This window comes from Bubalus kerabau, chromosome 1 (assembly GCF_029407905.1).
Source record: "Bubalus kerabau isolate K-KA32 ecotype Philippines breed swamp buffalo chromosome 1, PCC_UOA_SB_1v2, whole genome shotgun sequence".
In the NCBI taxonomy this organism is placed as follows: Eukaryota; Metazoa; Chordata; class Mammalia; order Artiodactyla; family Bovidae; genus Bubalus; species Bubalus kerabau.
The window spans coordinates 17,698,555-17,712,292 of NC_073624.1; the positions used below are offsets into that span (position 1 = coordinate 17,698,555).

General features: G+C 46.0%; 1 protein-coding gene across 1 annotated transcript in view; it reads right to left on the reverse strand.

The window, feature by feature from the left end:
• Window positions 1–4,873: 4,873 nt before the first annotated feature.
• LOC129644212 (antigen WC1.1-like) overlaps window positions 4,874–13,738 on the reverse strand; it is a 110,201-nt gene continuing 101,336 nt past the window's right edge. Inside the window, exons 12-21 of the mRNA XM_055569726.1 lie at window positions 11,568–11,660; window positions 11,178–11,492; window positions 9,647–9,961; window positions 9,243–9,284; window positions 8,844–9,158; window positions 8,554–8,586; window positions 7,857–7,994; window positions 7,374–7,466; window positions 6,433–6,570; window positions 4,874–5,019 (exon numbers count right to left, since the gene is read on the reverse strand). Coding sequence (XP_055425701.1) covers window positions 4,874–5,019; window positions 6,433–6,570; window positions 7,374–7,466; window positions 7,857–7,994; window positions 8,554–8,586; window positions 8,844–9,158; window positions 9,243–9,284; window positions 9,647–9,961; window positions 11,178–11,492; window positions 11,568–11,660 — 1,628 coding nt within the window. The remainder of the gene's footprint in view (window positions 5,020–6,432; window positions 6,571–7,373; window positions 7,467–7,856; window positions 7,995–8,553; window positions 8,587–8,843; window positions 9,159–9,242; window positions 9,285–9,646; window positions 9,962–11,177; window positions 11,493–11,567; window positions 11,661–13,738) is intronic.

Consider the following 13,738-nt stretch of genomic DNA (forward strand, 5'->3'; position numbering starts at 1 on the left):
GCAGAAGAGAGAGCGGAAGAGTACAGGAGATCATGGGAGAGAGGGGGAGAGGCAGAGAGGGGGAGAGGCAGAGAGGGAGAGAGGGAGAGAGGCAGAAAGGCAGAGAGGCAGAGAAGGAGAGAGGGCCCCAGCCCTTTGGCTTCTCTTTTTATATGTTTTTTTTTTTTTTTCTCCTCTCCCTGGGCCTGCCCTATGTAAATTGGGCTAGCAAGGAGTGCTGTTTCTTCTACCTGAGGTCTTTGGTCTGGTCCTCAGGCCTTCCTTTGTTCTATTTTCATGGGCTTTTCCCTTACTTGTCTTTTAGCCACCACCATTCTGGACATCGTAGTCATCATAGTCATAGTCAACAAAAGAGTCCAAAATGCAATACTTGGGTGCAATCTCAAAAATGACAGAATGACCTCTGTTCATTTCAAAGGCAAACCATTCAATATCATGGTACTCCAAGTCTAAGTCCTGCCCAGTAATGCTGAGGAAGCTGAGGTTGAACAGTTCTATGAAGACCTACAAGACCTGCTGGAACTAATACCCAAAAAAGATGTCCTTTTCATTATCTGGGACTGGAATGCAAAAGTAGGAAGTCAAGAAACACCTGGAGTAACAGGCAAATTTGGCCTTGGAATACAGAATGAAGCATGGCAAAGGCTAACAGAGTTCTGCCAAGAGAACATACTGGTCATAGCAAACACCCTCTTCCAACAACACGGGAGAAGATTCCACACATGGACATCACCAGATGGTCAACACTGAAATCAGACTAATTATATCCTTTTCAGCCAAAGATGGAGAAGCTCTATACAATCAGCAAAAACAAGACCAGGAGCTGACTGTGGCTCAGATCATGAACTCCTGATTGCCAAATTCGGACTTAAATTGAAGAAAGTAGGTGAAACCACTAGACCATTCAGGTATGACCTAAATCAAATCCCTTATGATTATACAGTGGAAGTGAGAAATAGATTTAAGGGCCTAGATCTGATAGATAGAGTGCCTGATGAACTATGGAATGAGGTTCATGACATTGTACAGGAGACAGGGATCAAGACCATCCCCATGGAAAAGAAATGCAAAAAAACAAAATGGCTGTCTGGGGAGGCCTTACAAATAGCTGTGAAAAGAAGAGAAGTGAAAAGCAAAGGAGAAATTGAAAGATATACCCATTTGAACGTAGAGTTCCAAAGAATAGCAAGGAGAGATAAGAAAGCCTTCCTCAGCAAACAATGCAAAGAAATAGAGGAAAACAATAGAACCAGAAAGACTAGATATGTCTTCAAGAAAATTAGATATACCAAAGGAACATTTCAAGCAAAGATGGGGTCAATAAAGGACAGAAATGGTATGGACCTAACAGAAGCAGAAGATATTAAGAAGAAATGGCAAGAATACACAGAAGAACTGTACAAAAAAGATCTTCATGCCCCAGATGATCACAAAAGGTGTGATCATTCACACTCACCTAGAGCCGGACATCCTGGAATGTAAAGTCAGGTGGGCCTTAAGAAGCATCACTATGAATAAAGCTAGTGGAGGCAATGGAATTCCAGTTGAGCTATTTCAAATTCTAAAGATGATGCTTGAAAGTGCTGCACTCAATATGTCAGGAAACTTGGAAAAGTCAGCAGGGGCCTCATGACTGGAAAAGGTCAGTTTTCATTCCAATCCCAAAGAAAGGTAATACCAAAGAATGCTCAAACTACTGCACAATTGCACTCATCTCACACGCTAGTAAAGTAATGCTCAAAATTCTCCAAGCCAGGCTTCACCAATATGTGAACTGCAAACTTCTAGATATTCAAGCTGGTTTTAGAAAAGGCAGAGGAGCCAGAGATCAAATTGCCAACATCTTCAGATCATCAAAAAAGCAAGAGAGTTCCAGAAAAAAAAACATCTATTTCTGCTTTATTGGCTATGCCAAAGCCTTTGACTCTGTGGATCAGAATAAACTGTGAAAAATTCTGAAAGATGGGAATACTAGATCACCTGACCTGCCTCTTGAGAAACCTGTATGCAGGTCAAGAAGCAACAGTTAGAACTGGACATGGAACAACAGACTGGTTCCAAATAGGAAAAGGAGTGCATCAAGGCTGTATACTGTCACCCTGCTTATTTAACTTCTATGCAGAGTACATCATGAGAAATGCTGGGCTGGAAGAAGCATAAGCTGGAATCAAGATTGCTGGGAGAAATATCAATAACCTCAGGTATGCAGATGACACTGCCCTTATGGCAGAAAGTGAAGAGGAAATAAAGAGCCTCTTGATGAAAGTGAAAGCAGAGAGTGAAAAAGTTGGCTTAAAGCTCAGCATGCAGAAAACGAAGGTCATGGCATCTGGTCCCATCACTTCATGGGAAATAGATGGGGAAACAGTGGCTGACTTTATTTTCCGGGCTCCAAAATCACTACGGATGGTGATTGCAGCCATGAAATTAAAAGACGCTTACTCCTTGGAAGCAAAGTTATGACCAACCTAGACAGCATATTAAAAAGCAGAGACTTTATTTTGCCAACAAAGGTCCATCTAGTCAAGGCTATGGTTTTTCCAGTGGTCATGTATGGATGTGAGACTATAAAGAAAGCTGAGCACCGAAGAACTGATGCTTTTGAACTGTGGTGTTGGAGAAGACTCTTGAGACTCCCTTGGACTGCAAGGAGATCCAACCAGTCCATCCTAAAGGAGATCAGTCCTCGGTGTTCATTGGAGGGACTGATATTGAAGCTGAAACTCCGATATTTTGTCCACCTGATGTGGAGACCTGATTCATTTGAAAAGACCCTGATGCTGAGAATGTTTGAGGGCAGGAGGAGAAGGCAACAACAGAGGATGAGACAGCTGGATGGCATCAAGGACACAATGGACGTGGGTTTGGGTGGACTCTGGGAGTTGGTGATAGACAAGGAGGCCTGGAGTGCTGCAGTTCATGGGGTCGCAAAGAGTCGGACATTACTCAGCAACTGAACTGAACTGAACTGATTCTGGACTCTTTTGTCCTATTCTAACCACCTAACAGATATAATTTATTTCTTTCATCAAATGTCATTTATTTCATCAATTCTCAGAGGTGAACGGCCATGTGAGCTGCACTTGAAGTCCTGGGCATCTGCCCATCCCCAAGCACAGCCTAGAACTATGAGCACTGAAGGCATGAGTGTATGTCAGAGCCCTGGATACCATGCAAGCCATCAACGAAGTAACTGGGTGGGTTCAGCTCACATCCAGGCCACCACTCTCAGAATCTTATGTTAGAACAACAGCTTCTCCACATGTCCACAATGGAATAGGTGTGGGTGGGTGGATAAATGTAATCTTTACTTAGGCACTCCTACATGACAGCTCTCTCTACCCTTAGGAATCACAGCAGGATCATGTTTATATTTTCAGTAGTAGTCAGATTAAGGCAATCTTGAAACAGCATGTTTTCAGAGAAGCCCATTAGTCTGAAATTCTTCCTTTAAGAGTTTAGTCATATCAGACTCCTCCATCCACATCTTTGAAACAAGTAGCTAAATGTTTGTGATCATTCTGTCTACATCTCTTCTTCTAGATCCCATCTGCTTAGGTCCTTCTTGCCTTCCTGTCCGACCTGGATGCAGGGTATGGGTGAGCAGCAATATGCCCTCCATCAACTTGAAGAGATATGTAAGCTGATATAATTCACTTAGAAGGAGAGATAACTGGAGAGACAAGAAATAGCAGCATCCTGAAGAAATAGTCAGAGAAGGTGATGGCACCCCACTCCAGTACTCTTGCCTGGAAAATCCCATGGGTGGTGGAGCCTGGTAGGCTGCAGTCCATGGGGTCACTAAGAGACGGACACGACTGAGCGACTTCACTTTCACTTTTCACTTTCATGCATTGGAGAAGGAAATGGCAACCCACTCCAGTGTTCTTTCCTGGAGAATCCCAGGGACGGCAGAGCCTGGTGGGCTGCAGTCTATGGGGTCGCACAGAGTCAGACATGACTGAAGTGACTTAGCAGCAGCAGAAGAAATAGTAGGAAGTGATGGAGAGGAAAGAATGGTAAAAAAACATTTCCTGCCGTATGAATAAACAAGAAGTGTCACAGTCATCAATTATTTCTGGCCTCCAAATGTGAGTGAGGGCTCCTAAAACTTTGATCGTGGGGATGCTGCTACCCTCCATGGTGATTGCTAAGGAGCTGGGGGAATGCAAGAAGCAGCCATCTGCCACACCTTAAGGTGAACGGGGAAACAAGGTTGGCCCCAGATAGCTGAGCTGCATATGGAAGAATTGAATTCAGTGAGTCCAGAGGCTTGCATCTTCCCATATATAGAATGCTAAATTCCTTAACTTGGTACCTGATCTTTGATCTTCAGACTGCCTGTTCCCTTTGTTGCATACTCATGTATAGCCTGCTTTCCCCTCCTGCCTTTTTGGAGCAGTTTACTCAGTTACTGAGATGCTGTCTCCAGGGCCTGGAGTCCTAAACATTCCCACCAAATAAAATAATGCTACTTTGAGGTTCTGACTATAGTTTTTGGTTGAGAAGTTCATCTTGCTTGGAAGGAGGGTGTGAATGTGGACCAAGTTTAGACTCTTTTTCTAAGTAAGAGTGACCTGGAGAATTTGTGATCCCAGGCAAAGTCATGCCCTCATTAGCCTTTGAAGGATGTGAGAAAACAGGGTAGTACACTCATCGTGTATTTCCTTTGAGGAAAATGGTGTTTGAGGACCAATCATCTAAAAGCATCTGACATGGAATTTGCTAAATTATGAACAAAGAGAAAAAGTTACTTTATTCAGAATATTTCATTTTGAGCAATTTTCATGTAACACAATTACAGGTCAGCATTACTCTATTGAAATACAGGCAATTAGAATATCTGAGGCTTCATCTCATATTTAATATAACATCATGAGAAAGTCACTGAGGATGTTCCCGGGACACTGAGTTCAACATCATCATACCCAGGGTCCCCTTTCTCCCCCTGGAGCAGCCAGGGGCTCTCTTCTCCTTCCCCAGGATTAGCTTCCTCTCTACAGATGTTTAGAAAAGAGCCTGAAAGAGGAAAGAGAAATATAATTAGAACTGAGACAAGGGGATCAGACAGTGTCGTGGAAGTGAGTTAAGCATGTGGTGATGACAAAGCATCCCTGGGACCCAGGTGTGGGCGGGGGGCTCAAGCTATTTCTCATCAGTTACAGTGAGGATGGACCTGGGCTATCCTCTCAGATCCAGTCCATGTAGAGTCTCTGGAGCCTCAGTTCATGTGGAAACCCTGCATCACAGGAGACCTGTGCTCACACAGGAGCTCTGGGAAGACCTGCCTCCAAACTACACAATCAGCAAGGAGATGCCCAAGAATGGTAAGGATCATAACAGTGTATTTAAATGTTCTCCTCTCACAACAGACAGATGTGAAATCACAATGAGAGGGAGAGTGGAGAAAGGAAAACCTGAGTTCCTCACTTACAAACCAGTTCTGCTCTTAGTTAACTTGACTCCTGTTCCCAAATGTCCACAAATACTATCACAGGTGCAGCCACAGAGGCCCCTCCCCAGGGACCACATGGGCCCTCAGATGGGGAGAAATGTTTTTATCCAGAGAATGAGTGTCTTCTCTTGGCTACTGAAACGTCTGGAGCAAATTAGACTTCAGCTGACCTCAAACTCTGAGTCCATGATCCACCAAATTGGCTTAATGTTAAGGCCACTGTGTATCATAGATGTTGACATATAAACAGAGTTCATCTTAGATTATCAGAATGCCTCACAAATTCAATACTACAGTACATTTTTTTAAAATCTCTAGCTAACTTTCATGTATAAGACAGCACAGAGGTGTTATCAAAACACTTGTTCTATTTTAGGATTTCATAAATATGCTCAATTAATCTGTTTTCTTTTCCTTTTGGCCACTGAGCAATGAATGCTTGTGGGATCTTCGTTGCTTGACCAGGGATTGAACTCAGGTCCCAGAAGTGAAAGTGCAGAGTCCTAACCACTGTTTTGTCAGGAAATGCCCTAATCTGTAAATTCTAATGCAGGCATATCACATAATTTATGTTGTAGTATGGAGACATAAATGTCAAAAGTAGAGTGAGTCCTCACTGCCAAGGAGTATGACACCATTAAAGACAGCATATGGTTGAGAAGTGAAGTGTTAGTCACTCAGTCATGTCCAACTTTTTGTGACCTTATGGACTACAGCCCACCAGGTTCCTTTGTCCGTGGGATTCTCCAGGTAAGAATATTGTAGTGGGTTGCCATTCTCTTCTCCAGGGGATCTTCTCATCTGGTGATCAAACCAAGGTTTCCTGCACTATAGGCAGATTCTTTACCATCTGAGCCATCGAATGCATGAGATTACCCAAATTTAAAACTCTAGAGAATCTGGGAATTGAGAAGCTCAAATTCACCCTTTCCAGGACAGAAAGAAAAGATTGCAGGAGATCAGCTAACACCACTCACCTGTCTGAGAGCACCTGATCCCATCTTCCTTCTCTGGGAGCTCTTCCTCTTCCCTCCCCTGCGAAGCAAGAGGAACCCCAAGCACTGGTACCTCTTCAACATCATCGTAATCTTCACCAGGGGCATCAGTCCTCTGATCTGGGGCTTCCAAGGGCAGAGCAGGGGTCAGACGAAAGCAAAGTAAGTGAGTTGGTCTGGGAAATGACTAAGATCCCTTCTAACCCAGAGTTTCTGAGCTACTAAATAGAGGCACCTTGTTTCAAAAGATTTTTTTCTCTAAGATCATGTTTCAGTTTGAAGTGTCCATAAACCAAAACATGATTTTACACATCTTTCTCAAAGGAACTCATACCATTGAGCATTACTAAACTATTTTGATAAATTGTGCTTTCCAGATGTCATTTTTAAAAACTGTTGTGTTGTGTTGTGCCTGTTGTGATTCTGGACACAGAGAGCCCAGCCCCAATGTGAGACATCACAGAAGAGCCAGAGAAGGGGAAGAACAGACCCCGTCTAGACACAAGGGATGCCTCTGGTCCATCAAATGAAGACTGTTCCCCCTTGCATCTCATATCTATGAGGGAAACTCTCCTTCCCAAAGCCCAGCTGAAGCGGGTCCACCTTTATTACCTGGAGTGGATCTGGAGTCATTGTTGTCCTCACCATCTGACAGGAAGGCTAATGTGGAGACAAACATCACACAACACACAGAATGACCCTCCCCACACCCACAGGACCTGTATTAAGGCTGGGAAGGGACAGACCTGGCTCCTGCAGTGTAGCCTGGGGGCTCTCAGGGCTCTGAGAGGCCATTCTACCACTTTATAGGAGCTGCCTCTGTGAGTGTGGGGCATGCATTGGGTATGAAGACGCTAAGAAGACACACACAGCCAGTGGGTGGTGACAACCAAAGCTCCCAGGAGGGCAGAAGAGACACCCACCTGGGCTTCCAAGAAGACTCTCCTTCTGAGTCACAAGGTAATCGAGCTCCTCATACACAGCTTCAGCAAGAGCATCTTCATAACTGGATAATGCTGAGAGATCCCCCAGCAGGTCAGAGATGCTGCCCCAGCCACCCCCATCCAGGAGCCTACTTTCATCTCCCCAGCGCTCACATGGGGCTTGCCAAGGCCTTGGCTTAACCCCCCACCCCGTGCACCATGTCAGCACCTTCTCCCCTGTCTGACCTGAATCCATAGCTCAGCTCTGACTCTGTCTAGTCTCATAGGAGTGGCCATGACTTAATGAGAGTTCACACCCCAGTCCTAAGAACTTCTGTCTATTCAGCTCTTAGAGCTCAGCACGGAGCACATGGAGCTCTACAGACTCAGAACAGAGACCTGGCCCAGGTTCTCCTCCTCACACCTGCCCCATCTCCTGACTCCACACACTCTCCCTGGTCCCCAGTTCTCCCTGCAGCCCACCTCTGCGCTCTGCTCTCCATCTGAGCAGCTGAGTCACCAGGATGATGAGGACCAGGAAGAGAAGGGCCCCCAGGATGATGCAGAGGACCCCAGGCAGGGAGAAGATGCCAGGGAGAGGATTTGAGGTTGTTCTTGTCCCTAAGGAGAACAAGGCAAGTGGGTGTGGTGAAGGTCACATAGAGGCACAGAGAAACCCCCTGTGCCAGCATTTCCAAGGAGCTCTGGACAATGGTGTCCCAGCCTCAGACACAAGTACACTGACAGTGACTGGGGTCCTCCAGGTCTTGTCCTGAGATGAGTCAACTCCACTCCAGCCAAGGCAGAGCCAGGGATTGTCAGGGAGATGCCCTGCCAAGACAGCTTCTGAGGACCCAGCTCATCCCCTCTCCTTGGGCTTCAGGAGACAGAGCGTCAAACAGTCCCAGGACCTGCACCTCAGAGATGAGGATCAACACTCAGGGGCAGGTGCGAGAACCTTAGAATCTGCACCATGGGAACTTAGACTCACTTGGATCCCGGGCATGAGAACCTTCTGACCCTGGGAACCAAAGCAGGGGATTTCCCCAAAGTAAAGCCCCGGCTCCTCCCCACCAGCCAGGGCTCCTCAGGCTCTTCCTCTCCTGAGCTGTCAGAGAACACATGGAACAGGTCCCCAGTATTTGAGTATTCTCTCCTGCCCGTGAATGGACCACAGTACCTGCAGTACTTGGGGGCAATGTTGTCCTTGCACCTAAAGAGAACAACAACAGATTGGAGCAGGGTGATTGGCCAGAATGCAGGGTAGCCCATTTTTCCCTCCTGAGCCTGAAATCACCCCCCAGTCTCCACACGACATCAGTGTCCAGTCCTCCCAGCTCTCCCACCGTATATCAGAGCCCCAGCACCCAGACACTATCTGAATACAAACTCCCCCACCACTCCCAGCCAAGCCCACTGCCCCTGCGATGCCCCATCTCACCCAGGGTGGACCCCGAGCCCCTCACTCACCAGAGCACCTCACACCAGCATCCTCCTCATGCTTGCAGTCGTTCTGCCCCCTGGGCTCTGCAGCACAGTCCCACAGGGAGGACTCCCGGCCCCCGCAGTCCACCTCATCCAGCCAGATGCTCCCATTTCCAGGGCCAAACCCTGCAGCCTGCACGGCTTCCAGGGCCTGGCCACAGCCCAGCTGCTGACACACCACCTCGGCCTCTGCCAGGCTCCAGGAGTCATCACACACAGTGCCCCAGGAGCCGCTGTGCCAGACCTCCACCCGCCCTGAGCACTCGGTGTCTCCTCCCCTGAGCCGGAGCTTCTCTCTGTCTGAAAAGGCAGCAGCCCCTCCTGTGACTGCCCCTGGTGGGAAGAAGGAGCCCCTGGGAGCCACAGGGGAGGGGACTGACATACCTGTGCAGGGGGCAGCAGTTGGACAGCTCTTGGGTCTTCTTCCTGAAGAAACAACGATGGGAAGCTCTGGATCAGGGACAGCTGGGGGAGGTCTTGTCCCCATACATGAGTGTATAAGGTTTTTTATAACAGTCAAATGACAAGAGACAACAGAACCTTCATCATCTACTTGAATGAGAGGGTCACTGCACCTTATCAGCAGCTGAAATTACTTTATCTAATTAGTAGTTTACCAGACTCAACATCCCATAACAAAAGGAAACAAACAGACACAGAGACAAATACAAACATACACCTACATTTTGTAGACTCAACCAAAACTATCAATTAGATTTGAAAATATAAAATCATACTAACGACATCCTACATGGTTGGGAGTGACACAGAAACAGACAGTAAGTCACCTGCACACGAAATATAGACTTCCTCCTTTGGAGAGCATGAGTTGTAATTCCAAGGGTCAGAAGGACACTGCCAGAGAGAGGTGTCAGTTTTCCGACACCGGATTCCATCTACCCACCGCAGTCTAGAACCTTCTCTAAGAGCAACAGAAGAGTTGAGACTTCCACTGTCCCCACAGCCAAGCTGTCTGCAGATCATGGACACGGTGATGTCTTCCATGGGGCTGTGGCAGACACTGCCCCAGGTCCCATTGTAGAAAACTTCCAGCCACCCAGCACACTGCTGGTCCACGCTCACCATCCTGAGGGCCAGGAACTCTAATATTGAAAGGGAGGAGATGGGACACAATGAGTATTACACTCAGAGCTCTGGGTTTTCCTCTCCCCCCGAAGTTGTGACCATACATCCCTGACCCAGTGGAGGAGATGCCCACTGGGTGACAAGACTGACTTTTACCTCCCTTTCACCTGACTTTTCCATTAATGTCTGTATACTTATTTCTACCACAACAATGTAGATATGAACAGAGAGCAAGGCCAACTTGGGCACCTGCAGTGACGAGAGTTGATTTCTGCTTCCTGACAAAACTTCTTAAAAAATGGAAAGTGATGTGAACAGTGAGGTGGTCGACAGATTAATGGACCCCCAGAGATGTCCATAGCCTAATCCTGGAACCTGTGATATGTTACCTTACATTTCAAAAGGGATCTTACAGATGTGATTAATAAGGACCTTGGGATGGAGAGATAAAGCTCAAATATTGAGGATTAACTGTGTGAGCCCAACCTAACACATCTTTAAACTCACTACACTGAGAAATGTATCATCTTTCCCAGCTCCAGTCAAAGGGAAATGTGAGTGAGGGAGAACATTTGGAAGAGGCACTGTTGTCTGAAGAAGAATAAAGAGGGCCCTGAGCCAAGAAATGAGGCCACACAGAAACCACAAAAGGCTGGGAAAGGAGTCCTCCCCAGAGACTCCAGGAAGAATGCAGCCCTGTGGACACTGGGATGTTGACCCATGGAGACTTGCTTCAGACTCCCAGCAAACAGAACTGTAAAGGAAAAATCTGAGCTTTCACTATGCCAGGCTCCTCTGTCCATGGGATTCTCAGGAAGAATATTGGAATGGGTTGCCATGCCCTCCTCCAGGGCATGTTCCTCACCCAGGGACTGAACCCACATCTCTTACATGCCCTGCATTGGCAGGCAGGTTCTTTACCACTAGTGTAACTTGGGAAGCCCAGGATTTCAAGGTGTTACTACCACAGGTAACTGCAGAATGAGCCCTGCTTTCAAGTGTTAACTGTAAGGAATGGCTCTGCCAGGAAACATTGGTGAGAAGATAGGACCAGAATCTCAGCTGCTGCAGGAGAAAGTGAAAGCATCTTGTCTTCACATCTGCTGGAAAGACAGGCTCCATGGGAGGAAGCCTCCTACTCTGGTCCTTTCAGCATCTCTCCCTCAGGGCTCAGACCCCCGAACTCCAGAGTTCCACCCATCTCCCAGACTGTGCACAGTGTACGGCACAGACCTGAGCAGATGACTCCCGCATCCTCCTTGTGTCTGCAGTCGTGCCGCCCCCAGCCTCGGGAAGGGCACCTCCACAAGTGAGACTCATTTCCTGTGCAGTTCAGGTCGTCCAGCCAGATGGGCCCTGATCCTGCCCCAAAGTGAGCAGACACCGTGGCATTGAGGGCTTCTCCACAGCCCAGCTGCCTGCACACCACGCGGGCATCTTCCAGGTCCCAGCCGTCATCACAGATGGTGCCCCAGGAGCCCTGGTCAAGGATTTCCACTCTCCCGGCGCAGGGACCGCCCCCGTCCACCAGGCGGAGCTGTCTGCTGTCTGAGGAGACAGAAATGGGGCAATGGGGTGCTGACCAGGAGATGAGAAAGATCTTCTGTCCTGTGGGACCCTCACCTGAGCAATAGAGGGCGCTCTCCTCTGAGGCTGCAGAGCCTGCTGGTTCTGACAGGGAGTCATTGCACTGGGGCAGCGCCTGAGTCTGGTTTCCTGCAGAAGTGGCAATGATCATGGTGTTGGTGGTTGAAAAACAGGAAACTGAATTAAACTAAATAATGACAAGCAGTGGGGTCTGAGAAAAAAGCTGTAACATAGCAGTTTTTGTAGTTGTTTAGTGGCTCAGTAGTGTCCAACTCTTTGTGACCTTATGGACTGTAGTACTCCAGGCTCCTCTGTCCATGGGATTCTCCAGGCAAGAATACTGGGATGGATTGCCTTTTCCTCCTCCAGGGGATCTTCCCCAACCAGGAATCGAAAAGTCATCTCCTGTATTTCCTGCACTGGCCAGCAGATTCTTTACCACTGAGCCTCCAGAGAAGCCCAAGTTAACATAGAGGTAAAATTTTCATAACTGTAGTGTTCACCTTCACTATGGAGAGTTCTGCTTCTGACAGTGCCACAGTTTTTGTTTCAAGCACTAAGAATGAGTTAAATAAGTTCTGTCCCTAAATCTATCCCTAAATAGAAGAAACAAAATAAAACACTTTCTGAAGTATTTCTACAATTTTTCATCTACAATGTCTGTCCTTTTAAAAATATTTATGTAAAATAGATCTCACGAAAAACCAAGAGGACATGTAGACATTAGAAACAATTCCCCAGGGTACTCAGCTACTAGAGTTACTTGACAGAGAATTTAAAGAACCTTGATTAAGGTGCCCATGGAATTAAATGACAAAATGTGCACCCTGATGGAAAAAAACAAATAATGATAACAACAACAACAAAAACAAATAAAAATTCTAGAGCTGAAAAACTTACTAGTTGAAATTAAGAACTAAAGAATGAGCATATCAGCACATTAGCTCAGCATAAGGGAGAATCAATAAAGTAGAAGATCATAGGACAAATACACCTCTATTTAGAAAGGCAGGCCACATGGTAAGTGTTCTGATTACACTGCTATATAACAAATTATCCCCAAAAAACTTAGCCTCTAAAGCAATATATAAATATACACATATGAACTGGACATGGAACAACAGACTGGTTCCAAATAGGAAAAGGAGTACATCAAGGCTGCATATTGTCACCCTGCTTATTTAACTTATATGCAGAGTACATTACGAGAAATGCTGGGCTGCAAGAAGTACAAGCTGGAATCAAGATTGCCAGTAGAAATATCAATAACCTCAGATATGCATATGACACCACATTTATGGCAGAAAGTGAAGAGGAATTAAAAAGTCTCTTGATGAAAGTGAAGGTGGAGAGTGAAAAAGTTAGCTTAAAGCTCAACATTCAGAAAACGAAGATCATGGCATCTGTTCCCATCACTTCATGGGAAATAGATGGGGAAACAGTGGAAACAGTGTCAGACTTTATTTTGGGGGGCTCGAAAATCACTGCAGATGGTGAGTGCAGCCATGAAATTAAAAGACACTTACTCCTTGGAAGGAAAGTTATGACCAACCTAGATAGCGTATTGAAAAGCAGAGATATTACTTTGCCAACAAAGGTCCATCTAGTAAAGGCTATGGTTTTCCCAGTGGTCATGTATGGATGTGAAATTTGGACTGTGAAGAAAGCTGAGTGCCAAAGAATTGATGCTTTTGAACTATGGTGTTGGAGAAGATTCTTTTTTTTTTGCATGTATTTTTTTTTTGTTTCATATATGATATTATACATGTTTCAATGCCATTCTCCCAAATCATCCCACCCTCACTCTCTCCCACAGAATCCAAAAGACTGTTCTATACATCTGTGTCTCTTTTGCTGTCTTGCATACAGGGTTATTGTTACCTTCTTTCTAAATTCCATATATATGCATTAGTATACTGTATTGGTGTTTTTCTTTCTGGCTTACTTCATTCTGTATAATAGGCTCCAGTTTTGTCCACCTCATTAGAACTGATTCAAATGTATTCTTTTTAATGGCTGCATAATACTCCATTGTGTATATGTACCACTGCTTTCTTATCCATTCATCTGCTGATGGACATCTAGGTTGCTTCCATGTCCTGGCTATTACAAACAGTGCTGTGATGAACATTGGGGTACATGTGTCTCTTTCAATTCTGGTTTCCTCAGTGTGTATGCCCAGCAGTGGGATTGCTGGATCATAAGGC